Below are 16840 nucleotides of genomic sequence, written 5' to 3'. Positions count from 1 at the left end.
GTCTACAGTGACAAGACCAGACGTAGTTCCTGCTCCTAAGGCTCACAGTCAAGTTCCGGGCTTCGGAACAACCTGTCAGAGCCCAGAGGCAGAAAGACCCAGGGTGTGTTGCAGACCAGAAGGAAGGCCAAGGCGTACAGGGAGGCATGCAAGAGGAGGGCTAGATGAGAGGAAGAGAGGGGCCAGGCACCGAGCCGGGGCCACAGTGAGAATCTTGAATTTGTTCTAAAGAGGATAAGAGGGCTGGGGATACAGCTCAGCGGTAAGTGTTTGGCCAACATGTCCAAGGTCCCATGTTCAATTTTCAGTACCTATAAAAAAAACAATGAGAAGCAACCAAAGGCCAGAAGTGAAGTGCTGCGGAAATGAGGAGATCATGGATTCAGTTAGGGAAGCCGAGGTTTGTCAGCAGACTGGTGGCTGAGGGTTGAGGTTCTACAGTGAACTGGAGTCACGGTATCCTGGTTTGTGTCCATGGGGTATGCCCATTCTCAACTCATGCACCAGAGTTCCAGTAGCCTGCCCAGGCCCGTTTACTGGAAGGAAGGGGCGTACTCCTCAAGGACAGACTTCAAGGCAAGATGCTAGAACTCAAAGGGGGGATGTGTACCACCTCCATTCTGCATCAGGGTAGCAGGGCCCGGGGAAGGCAAATATGGGGTCCTGAGATTCTAATAGCCCCCCTCCTCTGCCCAGTGCCAAAGGCAGGCCCTGCCGAGCTCTCTAGTGATCACCCCGGAAGCTGCCCTCCCCTTCCAACTAAGCTGATTCCAGATTTGAGAGACACCAAAGGCCTGCTCTCCTTCTTGAAGACTAACAAGGTGTGTTGTAGAGTAGCTCCCTGGAGCAGAGGGCAGAGGGAGATTCTCCATCATGTAGCCTGGAAGAGGCACACCTTGCATCTTCAATGCCACAGCCCCGTCCCCCCCCACCCTACCGCACCCCTGTGCTCTGCACACACCCTCAGGTTTGTGCAGCAAACCCAGGGTCTTGCCAGCATCCCCAGCATGCCTTCCCAGATGGTGGGTGGCAGCGCTGGGAAGAATAGCTTGTGTTGTGGGCTCTGCTGCAGCCACACTGCGTGGGTGAGCAGTGGCACTTCTGGGTCTCAGTTTCCAGGCCCTCACGGGGCCTCCCAAGGGAAGGCTTATGGGGAACATGACCCTCTGTTCTTCCCTATCCCTTCCCACCAGGCTCTGTGGGAACTCCAATGTGGGGTAAGGCTGTGATGAGGAACATCTGTTTGGAAGCTCTGTCCAGGACTGTGGAAAAGAGTGAAGACAGGATCCCCTCCGCCGGGCATGGTGGGTCTGGTGGCTCACTGTGCTTGGAGGACCATTGAAGAACGTCATCCTCCGTGGGTCTTGGACACGTGACAGATGCTCTGTCACTGGAGGAACCCTGGGCCTAGGAGTGAGTCTGCCCCTGAAGTCCCTGGTGAGACTGGTCCTCGTGGTGTCCTCCTGTAACCTGGGCACTCGGGAGTGGAGACAGTAGGAGAAGGGGTTAAAGGTCATCCTCGGTCACACAGCAAGTTCCAGGCCAGCTTGGGCTACATGAGACTTCAAAACAAAACAAAATCCATGGTTGGCACCAGAGTTGGGAACAGTCCTTGTGGGTACTGCACTCGTGCCAGGGGCCCTGGGGCTGCACCTGTGGAGGAAGGGAGAGATTTGTCCTTTTTCTGTGGGCACTAATTTTTGGTCTTGGAGACACCTACAGAAAGATGCAGCTAAGCCCAAAGTGGTGGCACACGCCTTTGATCCCAGCATTCTGGAGGCAGAGGCAGGTGGAGCTCTGTGAGTTCGAGGCCAGCCTGGTCTGCAGAGTGAGTTTCTGGACAGCCATCAAAACTACACAGAGAAACCCTGTGTTAAAAAAGCAAAACAAAACAAACAAAAAATTGATTTTATTTTCAATTGCATGTGTGGGCTCATATGAGTGCAGGTGCCCAAGGAAGCCAGAGAGGGTGCCAGATCCCCTAGAGCTGGAGTTTCCGGTAGATGTGAGCTGCCTGATAAGCGTGCAGAGAGTGTAATTCAGGCCCTCCACAAGAGCAGTAAGGCGCACTCTCAGCCATCTCCCCAGCACAATTTCTACACTTTCTATTTCTTTGTTTTTTCGTTTCTTTCTTTCCTTCCTTTTTTTTTTTTCCTGTAGACCAGACTAGCCTTGAACTCACAGAGATCTGCCTGCCTCTGCCTCCCAAGTGCAGAGATTAAAGGTATATGCCACCACTGCCTGGCTGCTTTTCTTTTTTTACTCTCTTAAAGTAGGAGCCTGTATTATTTATGTGAGACATTTCTTTTTTCCATATAAGCATTTGATACTATAAAACTGTTATATAAATTTTGATGTTATTTTATGTAATTAACTCATTTCAAATTATTTTCTAATTTCTTTAGAGATCTTTTGGCCCCTTTAAAAGTCAATTGTAGCCAGGCATAGTGGGGCAAACCTTTAATCCCAGTACTTGGGAGGCAGAGACAGGTGGATCTCTGTAAGTTTGAGGCCAGCCTGGTCTACAGAGTGAGTTCCAGGACAGCCAAGGCTATACAGAGAAACTCTGACTCTTAAACAAAAAGTGAATTGTAGCTGGGTGGTGGTGGCGCACGCCTTTAATCCCAGCACTCGGGAGGCAGAGCCAGGCGGATCTCTGTGAGTTCAAGGCCAGCCTGGGCTACCAAGTGAGTTCCAGGAAAAGGTGCAAAGCTACACAGAGAAACCCTGTCTCGAACCCCCCCCCCAAAAAAAAAAAAGTGAATTGTAATCCAGGATGAGGGGGTAGTGAGTTCCTTTAATCCTAGAACCTGGCAGGCAAAGGCAGGCAGATCCCGATGAGTTCAAGGCTAGCCTGATCTACATATCAAGTTACAGCCAGAGCTACATAGTAAGATCTTGTCCCCAAAAAACACCAAAAACATTTCCCTGTGTCAAACCCAGAAGAAGAAAATCAGGAAGTAATTCCTCAGCAAATTCCACAATACTAGGTACAGCTTGTTCTACAAAAGTTGATCTCAACCAGGTGTTTTGGTGCACATCTCTAGTCTCAGCACTCGGGAGGCAGAGGCAAGCAGATCTCTGTGAGTTCGAGGCCAGCCTGATTTACAGAGCAAGCTCTAGAACAACCAGGGCTACACAGAGAAACCCTGTCTTGAAAAACCAAGGAAGAAAGTGGAGGAGGGGCAAGAGGAGAAGGAGGAGAAGGGGGAGAAGGAGGAAGGGAGGGGAAGGGGAAGGAGGAGGGGGAGGCTCACTATTAACTCAGGCACAGAAGATCTGAGGATTTCTCCTGTTTGCTGACTCTCACTCTTCTGTTCGTGTGATTCCATTCAGGGTCCCGTGTTACACTGAATGTCACGTCTCCTCCATCTCACTGATCTGTGACAGTTCGTCAGGCCTTCCAGCTTCCCACTTCCCGCTGTTTTCATGGCCTGGACAACTTTGATTCTACTTTCCCACTTTGAAGAGTTGGAGTCTGCTGTGTTTATAAGAACTGCCTGCCAGTTTGGATTCCCAAAGTTTTCTCATGATCCAATTAAAGTTACACATTGCTGGGGAAACACTGTAGAGGTGGGAAGTGGTGTCTTCCTTTTTCAGTGCGTTCCTACAAGAGGCATTTCATGTTGAGTCACATAACGGGGAAGTGAACCCTGGCTGAGGCTAAGGTGGTCTCTACTGGGCTTTTTTTTTTTTTTTTTTTTTTTTGGTTTTTCGAGACAGGATTTCAATTCAATGTGTAGTTTGGAGCCTGTCCTGGAACTAACTTAATAGACCAGGCTGGTGTCGAACTTACAGAGATCTGCCTGCCTCTGCCTCCCGAGTGCTGGGATAAAAGATGTGAGCCATTACTGCCTGACTCTACTGGGCTTCTTAAAACACTGTAAAATTATTTGTCTATTTTTAATTTTATGTGTATGAGTGTTCTTTCCTGCATGTGTGTATATATTTCTTTGGAGACATGCATGCTTGGTGCCCTAGGAGGCCAGACAGAATTGGATCCCCTGGAACAGAAGTAACATAGTTGTAAGCTGCTGTGTGGGTGCTGGGAACTGATCTCAGGCCCTCTGCAAGGGTAGCAAGTATTCCTAACCATTGAGCCATTGATCCAACCCTACTGTACAATTATTGTTATTTTTTTGAGAGAGGGTCTCACTGTGTAGACTAGGCTGGTCTTGAACTCACAGAGGTCCACCTGCCTCTGCCTCCAAATGCTGGAATTAAAGGCATGCATCACCACACTTGGCCCATTGTTAATTTTTTGTTATTGTTTTGTTTTTTTGTTTTTCGAGACAGAGTTTCTCTGTGTAGTTTTGGTGCCTGTCCTGGATCTCGATCTATAGACCAGGCTGGCCTTGAACTCACAGAGATCTACCTGGCTCTGCCTCCCAAGTGCTGGGATTAAAGGCATGCACTACCACCACCCTGCCCCCCATTGTTAATTTTTAAATCTTTATTTATATGTAGATGTCAATATGAGTGTATGCCACATGTGTGTGTGGGTGCCTGCAGAGACCAGTAGAGGGCGTGGGATCCCCTGGAGCTAAAGTTACGGGTAGTTGTGTACTGCTGTGCCATGTGCTTGCTGGTAACCGAACAGCAGTCCTCTGGAAGTGCTCATAACCACTGAGCCATCTCTCTAGCCCCAAATAGTATTACTTTACTTTGTGAGGTATATGTATATATTTGTGTGGGTGTGTGCCCATATGTGTGACATGTGTGAAGTGTGCCAGATGTCAGCATCAGGTATCTTGTCTATCACTTTCCACCTTATCTTATGAAACAAGGTCTCTCACAGAACCTAGAATTTGTTGATTGGCCTTGGCTGGCTAGCCAGCAAGCCATATATCACACACACACACACACACACACACACACACACACACACACACAAACCTCACTTTCTCTCCTTGACTAGCAATCGACCCTATGGCCTTGAACATGCTAGTGAGTGCTTGGCCACTGAGCTACATTCCCAGAACTTTTTAAAATTTTATTTACTTTCTATTTTAAGACAGGGTTTCACTAAATGGCCCAGGCTACTCACTATGAAGCAAGACTGGACAGCTACATGAGACCCTGTCTCAAAAGGTGAAAGGCTGGGGAGATGGCTCTGTGGTTAAAAACACTGACTGCTCTTCCAGTAGGACCTGGGTTCGATTCTCAGCACCCACATCCCAGCAGCTCATGATCATCTATAACTCCCTGTTTCAGGGGATCTGACCCCCTCTTCTGCCTTCTTGGGTGTCAGGCATGTACAAGGTACACATGCATACTAAATACTCATACACATAAAACAATTTTTTAAAATTTAATCATGAGCTGGGCAGTGGTGGTCACACATTTAATCCCAGCACTCAGGAGGCAGAGGGGCAGTCTTATCTCTGTGAGTTCAAGGCCAACCTGATCTATAGAGCAAGTTCCAGGACAGCCAGAGCTACACAGAGAAACCTGTCTGGAAAAACAAAAAACAAAATATTTAATAATGAATCCACCCGCCAGTGACTCAATCGATGGATAAGCAGAAGCCTCCTGATCTGGTCACCCTTGAGCATCGCCACTAGCTAGAGACCAAGCCCTGAATACAGGAAGCTTTCAGAAAGTCACTTCAGATCCAAACTGTAGCCCCAGGGGAGCCTGTGAAAGTCCCCAAACTGGACTTGGTTCCCTGAGGAGGTGAATCCAGATAAAGAAGATTTGGCAAACATTGTTTGAAGTTTTTGTGCAAAGTCTACAGGTCAGAACAAGAAGAGGATGCAGGTGAGCATGTAAGGGACTACATATCATCATGGCTTTAGGAACCAGAACGGTGCTCAGTGCCTTTGTCCACAGCTACGGGATCTAGATGTCCGAAGCTTACAGTCCCCCTCCTCAATGCCAGGGTCTCTTCAGGAGTGTTCCAAAGTCCACCCAGCTGGCTAAGGACCTAGACACTAGTATGGCAGGTCTGAATCTATCTACCTTCTTTTACGGAACACATGTTTACTGAGCAGCGACTTTGTGGCAGTCAGTGGACATAGGGCAGTAGGCAGAACACTCAGGGAGATAGAGAGTTACAGTGAACAAGTAACACCAAAGGAACAAACAATACTAAACTTTATGTCCTAAAACAACTGAGAACAAGCTGGGCGGTGGTGGCGCACGCCTTTAATCCCAGCACTCGGGAGGCAGAGCCAGGCGGATCTCTGTGAGTTTGAGGCCAGCCTGGTCTCCAAAGTGAGTTCCAGGAAAGACGCAAAGCTACACAGAGAAACTCTGTCTGGAAAAACAAACAAAACAAAACAAAACAAAAACAAAACAAAAATAAAACAAACAAACAAACAAAAAAAAAAACAACTGGGAACAGCCAGGCATGAACAGAACTCGGGGCACTGAGGCAGAATCGTCTTGAGTTCAAGGCCACCTGGGCTATAGTGTGAATTCCAGGTCAGCCTGGGCCAGACTGAGACCCTATCTCAGCAATAACAAACAAAACCAAACTTTGGAGCCCGGCCTGGGAGCCCACATCTTTAATTCCTGGAAGGGGAGGCAAGCATAATCTATGCAAGTCTGCAGCGTAGCAAATTCCTGGTACCCAGGGCTACAACGGTGAGACCTAGCCTCACAAACAACAAAAAACTGGGGTCAGCTGGGCAGTGATGGCACAGGCCTTTAATCCTAGCATTGGAGAAGCAGAGGCAGATCTCTGAGTTCAAGGCCAGCCCGCTCTACAGTGCTAGTTCTAGGACAGCCAAGGCTACAAATAAATAAATAATAAATAAATAAATAAATAAATAATAAATAAATAAATAAATAAATAAATAAATAAATAAATAAATACTGTTTAGAAACACTCCTCCCCCTACCTCCACCCCACCAAAAAAATCCTCGGGTCACTCAATGGGTTCATTCTTTGTTTTGTGTCTGATCTGTTTTGTTTCTGTGCTGGGCCTCACTCAAACCCAGGGCTTAGGACATGTAAAGCACATGCTCCACCCAAGACACACCATTAGCCCAAGACAGTCTGTGTCATGGGACAAGGTCTGTGTTATGGTTTGAATATAAAGTGTCTCTCACAGGCTTGTGGTGTTAGCTCCTGGCCTCCAGGTGGTGGTACTATTTTGGAAGGTTCTGGAAACTTTAGGAGATGGGACCTAGCTTTAAGAAAGTAGGAGGCAGGTCCTTGGAAAAATATTGTCCCTGCCCCTTTCTGCTGTGGTGCTTCCCGCCGGCCCACTATTATGTAAGCTTTTCCTCTATGCCCTCCCCACTGTGATAGAGTCAACCTTGGGAAACTATGAACCAAAACACCCCCCAGAACTCTTTCAGTTAGCTATCTGTTTTTGTTTGTTATCTTGAGAGAGGATTTCACGTGTACCTCAGGCTGGCCTGGATTCTGTAGTTGAGGATGATTTTAGGTTTTGTGTGGTGTTGCCTGCCTGTAATCCCAGCACTTGGGAGAAGAATCAAAAGTTCAAGGTCATCCTCAGCTACATCAAGAGTTCAAGGCCTGCCTGAGATACTGGGTTTTCTTTTTAAAGGTGTATTTTAAGGCTGGATGGTGGTGGTGGTGGTGGCGGCGGCGGCGGCGGCGGCGGCGGTAGTGGCGCACGCCTTTAATCCCAGCACTCGGGAGGCAGAGGCAGGTGGATCTCTGTGAGTTTGAGGCCAGCTTGGACTACAGAGTGAGTTCCAGGAAAGGCGCCAACGCTACATAGAGAAATCCTGTCTGGAAAAACAAACAAACAAACAAACAAACAAAAAGGTGTATTATTATTATTATTGTTATTTTATTTATTTGTTTATTTAGTTTTTTGGAGACAGGGTTTCTCTGTGTAACAGCCTTGGCTGTCCTGGAACTCACTCTGTAGCCCAGCGATATATAAGATCTTTTTTTTTCTTTTCAGAGCTGAGGACCGAACCCAGGGCCTTGTGTTTGCTAAGCAAGCGCTCTACCACTGAGCTAAATCCCCAACCCCGATATATAAGATCTTAATCAGAGCTCTGATGTGGGTGGAAGTTTCTGGATTCTGGTGTACAGTTATGTGAGTACCTGGATACATACTCATAAACCAAAGGGAAACACACACACACTCACTCACTCACTCACTCACTCACTCACTCACTCACTCACTCACTCACTCACTCACTCACTCACTCACTCACTCACTCACTCACTCACTCACTCAATACTCTCACAGTCCATTAGAGGCCGCCAGGATTCAGGCTGTTACTAACCCTGGGACCCAAACAGGATTTTGCGCCCGTGGGGGCGCAGTTCCAGTTCATCCCGAGAGGGGGCGCGAGTGGCCAGAGAAAAACCAGAGCCCACACAACTGATGCTTGCTGCGTGAGGGCCACTGGGGGAGGCGGAGTCCTCTGGTTCATCTCAGCAATTTCCCCCATCCCTCTCCTGGCTTAGAGATGCCGGGTCTTAAACCCAAGAATGGAACACAAACACTACACGTAAGCGTGATTCTTCTGTCTTGCCTCTCCTCATGTACAAGACACAACCTAGGTTTTGTGGAGCCTCTAACAAGAACACAACATACAAATTTTACGAACCGCACGAAAACCCCTGTGAACTCTATGCTAGAACTCTTGTGAGTGAGAGCCTTGACCTTTAAGCTTCTTGGGTCATTTCAGAGTAAATGAACCTCAGGTGGTATGTGTGTGTATTTTTATATATTCACTGTCGGTCTCCAACTAAAAAACGGAAACTCCTAGATGGTACTGAGTCTTGTTGGAATTTAGTTCCGGTAGTCTGTTCCTAGTGCACGGGAAGAGCTTTCTAACTACACGGTGAATAAGTTGGGACTCCTATAAATTCCCAGGTAGAAGCGACAACAGCTTATCCTGGAGCTCAGCGTGTATAGATTGGACTTCGCTGGAACCCCAGAGCAGCGGGTAGAGAGCTGGCGATGCTCGAGAGCCAGGAAGAACATCTGATCAGAAACGGCACCGGGGCCGGCTTTCCTGCTTCCCCCTTGGCCCCCAGCCATCCTCTCTCATCTATCCTAACCGCTCCTTGCACAAGGCCCTGATGCAACCCTGTACCGGCCTGGGGCACCTCTCTTGGGGGAAGCTCTGGGAAGGAGGTTTTGCAAGAGTTGAGGGCAGGAAGCAGAGCCAGCCAGGGTGGGGTCAGAGAGATAAGGGAGCCAGGCCTGCTCCCCAGACCTGTGGTTCCTCCTAGCCCTGTTTCCTCTTCCCTTCCTTTTCCAGGAAAGTGGTGGCTGGTCCTCACCTCAGCCTCACCCAACTCCTGCCTGGCCCTGTGACTCACCTCCTTTCACTCCAGCAGCCAGGCAGGATCTGAGGTCTGCCTACCGCTTGGGACCCAGCTATGTGACCCCGGGCATGGGGTAACCCTCTCCGGTTGGCGGTTCTGGTGTTCAATAAGAGTCAATGCTGTTGCTGGGAGCAGGGGCTGGCGCCTACTTGACTCCTACTAACTGAAAGGCTGAGGCAGGAGGACTGCCTTGAGTTCAAGGCCAGCCCCGGTAACAGGATAAAACGTTGTCTCAAATGTGTGTGTGTGGTTGTAATGCCAGGTGTGGTTGTGATGATACATAACAAAGAAAGGCAAAGTGGGTTCTTTTCGTGGGGCCCGCCAAAGTGTGCCACTAAGCAGACAAACGCCACATGCGGCCGAGTTAGTGCAAGAGGTTTGTCGGGGGAGGGGAGAGAGTGAAAGACCGCGTCCGAGTGGGGACATGAGAGAGGCAGACAGACAGACAGACAGAACAAGGAAGAGACAAGAGGAAGAAGAGGGGCAAGAGAGGAGCAAGAGGCAAGAGAGTGAGCTGTGCCTGGCGGGCACTTTCAAGGGGTGCACATGTCGTATAGCTGACGATGGAAAGTCCCCTGGCAACGGGTGATGACATAACAACTGCTCTGGTGGCAGAGGCGGCTGCCGCTGCTGCTCCGGTGGAAAGGAACAGCGGCGGCGCACACCTTTGATTCCAGCACTTGGGAGGCAGAGGCAGGTGGATCTCTGTGAGTTCGAGGCCAGCCTGGTCTACAGAGCAAGTTCCAGGACAGTTACGGCCACAAAGAGAAACCCTGCCTCAAAAACAAAGCAACAACAGCAAAAACTGAAGAAGCACCACTAGCTGCTGGGGACGGGGTTAAGGGTGCACGCAGATATCAGGGCTTGATGATCCCCCACTCTCCACACAGAGCCAGAACTTTCCATAGAATTTGGTTGGCTTCCACCTGGTTTTAAGACCTATGCCTAGCTATGGTGACCTATGTCTTCTCAAAGGCAGGTCACACAGAACTTGACCCAGGACATCTTAGATACAGAGGGAGCTTGGGCTATCTCTATCTTTCCTGGTTCCAGTTAGATTTTGTTCTTGTTGTTTGAGACAGGGTTTTATGTAGCCCAGGCTAGCCTCCAATTTGTTATGTAGATGAGGATTACCTTGAACTCCTGATCATCCTGCCTCAGTTCTTTTTTTTTTTTTTTTTTTTCAGTTTTTTGAGACAGGGTTTCTCTGTGTAGCTTTGCGCCTTTCCTGGAACTCACTTGGTAGCCCAGGCTGGCCTCGAACTCACAGAGATCCGCCTGGCTCTGCCTCCTGAGTGCTGGGATTAAAGGCGTGCGCCACCACCGCCCGGCTCTTGGTTTTTTTGAGACGCATCTCCTTCGATAGCCCGCCCGTATGTAAGCTGGCTTGAACGGCATCCTGCCTCTTCGATTAAGAACTGAGGCACGCCGGGCGGTGGTGGTGCACGCCTTTAATCCCAGCACTCGGGAGGCAGAGCCAGGCGGATCTCTGTGAGTTCGAGGCCAGCCTGGGCTACCAAGTGAGTTCCAGGAAAGGCGCAAAGCTACACAGAGAAACCCTGTCTCGAAAAACCGAAAAAAAAAAAAAAAAAAAAAAAGCAAGAGCTAGGGATGCAGTTGATCAGGGGGCACTTGTCTAGCATGTTTGAGGCTCAGAGTTTGGTTCCCCAGGAAAGAAAGAAAGAAAGAAAGAAAGAAAGAAAGAAAGAAAGAAAGAAAGAAAGAAAGAAAGAAGAGATTAACCAGTCACTACTATTGTTACTATTAAAATGAGCTTAAGGGGGTCAAGAGATGGTTGAACACTACAGGCTAGGCTTGTAACCAAAATGAGCAGAAGATTGCATTTGGGTCACTAAGGGGTTAAATATGTAGTGCCTATCACATGTACATGAAGTCTCTAATCACTTCTTGGCCTTTTGTCTAAGACCCAGTGTAGGATAAGGCCTAGCAAATACTAAGCACTCTGCCTTTGTTAAATAAAGAGGACCCTGAGTCTTCAGTCTTTGCACCGAGTCTGGGAGGGTTTGAGATGTTAATGATTTCCAAAGGAGGAAGGTTTGGCTTGTGCACGAGAGCGCGCGAACACACACACACACACACACACACACACACACACACACACACCACGTTGGTGGCCTCTGACCCTGGGTTTGGGGCTCACTCTCTCTTTCTCTCTCTCTCTCTCTCTCTCTCTCTCTCTCTCTCTCTCTCTCACACACACACACACAGGTGGCCTTTGGCCCATGGTCTGGGGTACACACACAACTGGGATATGCACACACATTGGTGGCCTCTGGCCCCCTCCCTCCTTGGTATCTCTTATGCAAGCTGCCGGCGCCCGCCCCGTTCCCAGGCCTGGCTGCAGCTGCGGGCGGAGGGGCAGGGCGGGGGCGGCCGCTGTTTGTCTAGCGCGGCCGTGCCAAAGTCGGCGGGCCCAGACAGCCAGGCGCCTCCGTACACCTGGGGATGCTCAGGTTAAATAGCTCCGCATTCCTCGGGCCCAGCTGATGGAAACGCTCCCAGGCTGCTGCGGAGCCGGCCTCCAGATGGGCTGGGTCCGGGCCAAAGAGGAAGAGAGGGAAACGTGGAAGCCAGAGTGTGCCTGGATGGCGGGGGAAGTGGCCAGGGGCGCAGTGGCCCCTTCCTGGGCTAGAAAAAGGCTCTGCAGGGTAGAGGTGCACGCGGGGACACGCCCACGTCCCGGTGGGTGGGCTTGCGGGTGGTGGTGGTGGTGGTGGACTCACATGGTGAGGAAGTGGGTGCACACGTGTGTGCCTCCGATTAATAATTTCTGTCTTATGTACTAGGCAGTGTGCTAAACTCTGTGCTGGATTTCATTTATTCTGGACAATTCTGTGAGGTTAGTACTATAAAACCGCCAGGTGGAGAGGGCACAGCCAAGGGTTTAACCACCTACAAATACTGCGCTGTTTGGTAAAGTCCATCAAATGCTTGAGATCATTTTATGTACCTGGCTTAGTGTTAAAGTTAACGTAACTTAGTCAAACTTAATGTAAGTGCTCTATAAATATTTCCGAATTTTATTGCTGTTCAGCTTATTTCTTCAGTGATATAACTGGGCTCAGAGTTCTGCCTTTAACCCCAGTGGGGATCCATGAAGTCCTTCAGGCAAAGGACTAGTCTGGCTCCTGGCTCTAGGTGTTGTTTATTGGGTTTTAATCCTTATTTTGTAACTTGAGAAAGGGTCTCCCTGTGTAGCTCTGGGTTGCCTGGATCTTGCTACACACACCAGGCTGTCTAGCACCATGCTTTAATACAACTGGTTGATACTGTTTAGTGGCAAATGATATCAACTGTTCTTACTATTGGGGACAAGGTCTTTGCCTTTTCTGGCACTCCATTTCTCTATGGGAGTTAACCTGGCAGGGATACTCAAAGGACAGTGTCCCCAAGGTCTAACTCACAGCTGGCCAGGGAGGTGGGAATTGTACTTTTGAGAAATGGTTTGCCTACACACAAGCTATCCCACTGTTGCCCTAGACCTGCAGTGGCCTAGAAATAAATGCCAAGCAATCTAGTTACAAAGGAGCCCAATGTGGCTCTACAGCCCATAACATACACACTACCTACCAACCCAGAGCCAGGCAGGTATGAGCACAATGCACCCAAGCAAAGCCCTGGAGGGCACACACTAGTCTGCAGAACCCATGTGCTCATTCGTGTGTGCCTTGCTACCTGTATACACTACCGGACCCCAAGCCTGCACAGGAGAGATGCCCCAGTTCCTCAGGTCACACACAGGCAAGCCCAGATATTTGTGCACTCCCCTTGTGAGCACAAAGCTACATGTCCAGGTAGACAGAACCTGAGAAAAACCTTTTCCCTTCTCAGGAGTTAGGGACAAGACTCACCCCCACACTAGCCTCAGGGGAAATGTTGATCTGCTAGCAGAGCCAGGCCAGGGTGAGGGGGCTGAGTTCAGACCCAGAGCAGGTGGCCCTGCAGCTGTGCACAGCCTAACCCTGCCAATTTCATCACCCACTTGGACAAGGCAGGAGCCCTAAGGCAGCCTGCTGGCACCCAGAGAAGGGAAGAGAGGGCCACACAAGTCCTGCTTCAGGCAAGCTTCGACCCTGTGCAGGCCCCTCTCACTAGGTCTCATCACACAGCCACAGCCACACACACACACCCCTGCCCTTGGCAAGGAAGTGAATGGTCCAGTGACCTGCTTCTCCAACTTGAATGGCTTGAATACGCCCCAGCCCAGAGCGGGCCGACCCAGCAGGTCCATCTGCATTTTAACAACCTCCCTGGGTGATCCAGATGGCCCAGAGACCACTTTGAGAGAAACCCTACTAGAGGTCTAGAGGATTTAATTTTATGACACTAGAGAACAGGGAAATGGCCAGGGATGAGGGAAAGAATAGACATTAAAGACACCGGAAACACTCATTCAGGTCGCTAGGAATGGCAGTCCAGATGTGGCCCTCCAATTCCTCGCTCTCAACACCAGCTGTGAAGATGGTCAGAGGTCATTCCTGCCCCAGGCCCCTCCCCCCATCCAAGAAGTCACTGCAACGTTATCTAAAGTATTTGTTTAATAACAACAAAAAGCCCACCCCCATAGAACTATTGTAAAACAATATTCTCAGCCAGTGATCATTGTAATATACAATACAAAACATTTTCTCAGAAATCTGAGAAGCACGAAATGTGACCATTTAAAAAAAATGTCTGCTTTTCAAAAAATAGAAACACACGGGGTTGGTTAACCCCTTCCCCAAAGTCTCTGGGTGCTGAAAGGTGGAGAGAGGGTGAGCCTCCGCTGGTCAACCCTCTAGCCCCCTGGCCAGATCCGCCAAGAGTCCGGTGGCGGCGGTAGTCTTTTCCCGGGCTCCCCTGGGGAACCTAGAGCACTTTATTCCTCTTGCCTCCTGAAGGGCTGGAGTCCATCTGGTCCCTCAGTGCGCCGCTTCAGCGACACAAGATGCGATCGTCGGCTGGAACACATGCCGCCTGTGAATACCAGAGCGAGATAAGGGATGAGACAGGATGGAAGGGACAAGAAAGAGAGAGGCGTTCCCACTTCTCCACTCCAAGGGACACGATGAAGGAGCCACCTTTTTCTTATTGGGGGGCCCCTAAATCGCTATGCACCCGAAATGGAAGGCAGACATACTGCTAACCCCTCCCCATGGCCTTAGTTTCCCCATCCGCAGGAGAATAATGTAATGTTCCGACTCAAACCTCACCTCGGCCGCCAAGGCACTGATCTCGCCATTCAGGGTGCTGAGCGGAGCCCGAACGGGCAGCCCCCGGCCTCCGGCTGTCCCGACTTCGGATTCCGAGTTCAGCTCCAGCTGCAGGTCCCTGATGTAGTCGATAACGTGCTGCAGGATCTCCACCTTGCTCACTTTGCGGTTCTGAGGCAGGGTGGGCACCAGTTCCTTGAGACGTGAGTAGCAGCCGTTCATGTCGTAGAGCAGGACGTTCACCTGCTGTTCGTCCAGCAGGGCCGGCAGGCGCGTCCCGGCGCAGCGCGAGATGGCTACGCTCTGCTCCGACAAGCCGAGCACAACCTCGCCCGCGCCGCCCGCGGTCCGGCCGGCCTTCAGCGAGCAGCTGGGGCCCGCGGTGGCCGCGGCGCTGCCACTGGCGACCTTCATGATCCTGAGGACAGGCGGAGGGGAGCGGAGGAGCCTACGAGGGAAGCGCAGGGAGAGAGTGCAGAAGTTGGAGGGAGGTTGTACAATGAGAGGGCTGAGCGCTGGAGCCAGTCTTTTATAAGGGCGGACCCAGGGCGGGTTCAGAACGTTCAAAAGCAACCAATGGCTTGTCTGGAGGCGTGGCTTAGCGCGCCCTCGGGTCCCAGCTCCGAGCACCCTTGGGCTGGTGGAAAGGTGGTGGTGCTCAAGAACAGCGAGGGTGGGAGGGCATGGGCAGAGCAGCTAGTGGGCTTGTCCTTAAGGAAGCCAAAGAGGCTAAGCCAATTTTGCAGATAACGAAATGATCTCAGGAATCAGCTTCTCGTGGTCTCTTTCTCGCTTCTCCAGGTCCATTTTGCAGATGAGATAAACAGGACCAGAGAAGTGGCTGGCTCTGGGGCAGTCAGTAGCTAAGGACTAGACTAGCCCAGGATTCCCAGATGCTGTCAGAAGATTGGGCTATGATCTCCACTTATCAAAGCTGAATTTTATTTTTATGTGTATTTATTTTTGAGGGTTTTGTTTTGTTTGTCTTGAGACTGAGTCTCATGTAACCCAGGCTGGACTCAGAACTTGCTATGTAGCGGAGGAGGATGACCTTGAACTCATGATGCTCGTTGGTTGCTCCAGCTCCCAGGTGCTGAGTTTACAGGAGTGCTCTGCCACATCATGTTGAGACAGATTTTAAAGCAGGCTCTCTCTTACTCTGAACTCCGCCGCTGGTCTCAACGTCCAGAAAATGAACTGTAAAGTCCCTAGGACCAGGACCTAGGTCCATTGAACTGGGAGCAATACTGGGAACATCTTTAAAGTGGAGGACAGAATCTGAGACCTGAAGTAGATAGAAGGGTCGCTGGAGAGTGAGACTACATTCCCCAATTCTACCTTGGATTTGCAGCCTCTTGCAGAGAGGTCCCAAATCTGCAGCAGCTGGCGATATAATTTTTTTTTTTTAATTTTTCTCTTCTTTTTGCTAGCTTTTTTCTTTTTTTCTTTTCTTTTTTTCTTGAAGCCCTCGGAGCGAGCTCTCCCTCCCACAGAGCAGCAGCTGCGGAGATCGCCCCCTCCCTTTCCTTTCCCGGGCTGGTCTGTGTCAGCGTCTGAACAAGCGGCTCAGACCGTTAGACGCCAGGCCCGTGACGTCACCCATTCATAAAACCCGGACGGGCTGTCAAGCTGGCGCCGCGCGGGCGGTCGCCATGGAGACGGCAAACTGGGCCGGAGCATTCTCCGCTTGGCCCCCCCTCCCAGGAGCCTGTCACCTGCAGACCTTGGGCGGGAGGCCTGGGAATGCGTTCCTCGTGGGCGCGGCCGCAGACCAAGGGTCAACTTACCTCCCCGCCCCACACCTGCTGAGTCTCCTCCACCCAGCCCCACAGCTCCGGTGGTTTAGGAGGCTTTCTTGTGAGAAAACCTTCTCCCCGCTAAACTCCTCTCGGCCGAGGCCCCTCCCCAGCTGAGCTGGATTCCTACACTGAGATTACAGGTGTGCACTGTCACGTCATGTTCTGTGACAGATTTGAAAGCAGGCCTTCTTTTATTCTGGACTCCGAGGCTGACTCAGTCTCCAGAAAAGTGAACGTGAAGTTCCTAGGACCAGGACCTATCTAGGTCCGTTGAACTGGGAGTGATACCAGGAACATTTTCCTTTAAGGTGGAGGAGAGTCTGAGACCTGAAGGAGACAGAAGGGTCGAGGTGTTAGGTGTACGCTCTGCTCTGCTCTGCTCTGCTCTACTCTGCCTGGTTTCGATAATAAGCCACGACCAGTCCCGGAACCCTTTCTCAGAACAAGAGCTGTGTGAAGTTTGCCTTCATCTGGCGTAGTTCCCTCCATAGCACTGAAGACCGATCTGTTTAGTTTATTCACAAAAGAACAGGGGGTTAAAACCTCCCAGGAACCTT

The 16840-nt window shown here is 50.3% G+C and overlaps 1 protein-coding gene across 2 annotated transcripts; it reads right to left on the bottom strand.

Moving 5' to 3' along the window:
- Window positions 1-13812: 13812 nt before the first annotated feature.
- Window positions 13813-15076, bottom strand: Id1 (inhibitor of DNA binding 1). Of its 2 annotated transcripts, none has more exons than XM_059259680.1 (2): window positions 14480-15076; window positions 13813-14248 (listed from the first exon to the last, which is right to left on the bottom strand). In XM_059259680.1, the coding sequence occupies exons 1-2, from the start codon at window positions 14896-14898 to the stop codon at window positions 14194-14196; spliced, it is 474 nt and encodes a 157-aa protein (XP_059115663.1). In that variant the 5' UTR covers window positions 14899-15076; the 3' UTR covers window positions 13813-14193. The 2 variants fall into 2 exon arrangements, with proteins under 2 accessions (XP_059115663.1, XP_059115662.1); XM_059259679.1 differs by having other exon boundaries at window positions 14485-15044.
- Window positions 15077-16840: the final 1764 nt, after the last annotated feature.

This window comes from Peromyscus eremicus, chromosome 4 (assembly GCF_949786415.1).
Source record: "Peromyscus eremicus chromosome 4, PerEre_H2_v1, whole genome shotgun sequence".
Classification (NCBI taxonomy): Eukaryota; Metazoa; Chordata; class Mammalia; order Rodentia; family Cricetidae; genus Peromyscus; species Peromyscus eremicus.
This window is presented reverse-complemented; position numbering and strand designations above follow the sequence as displayed.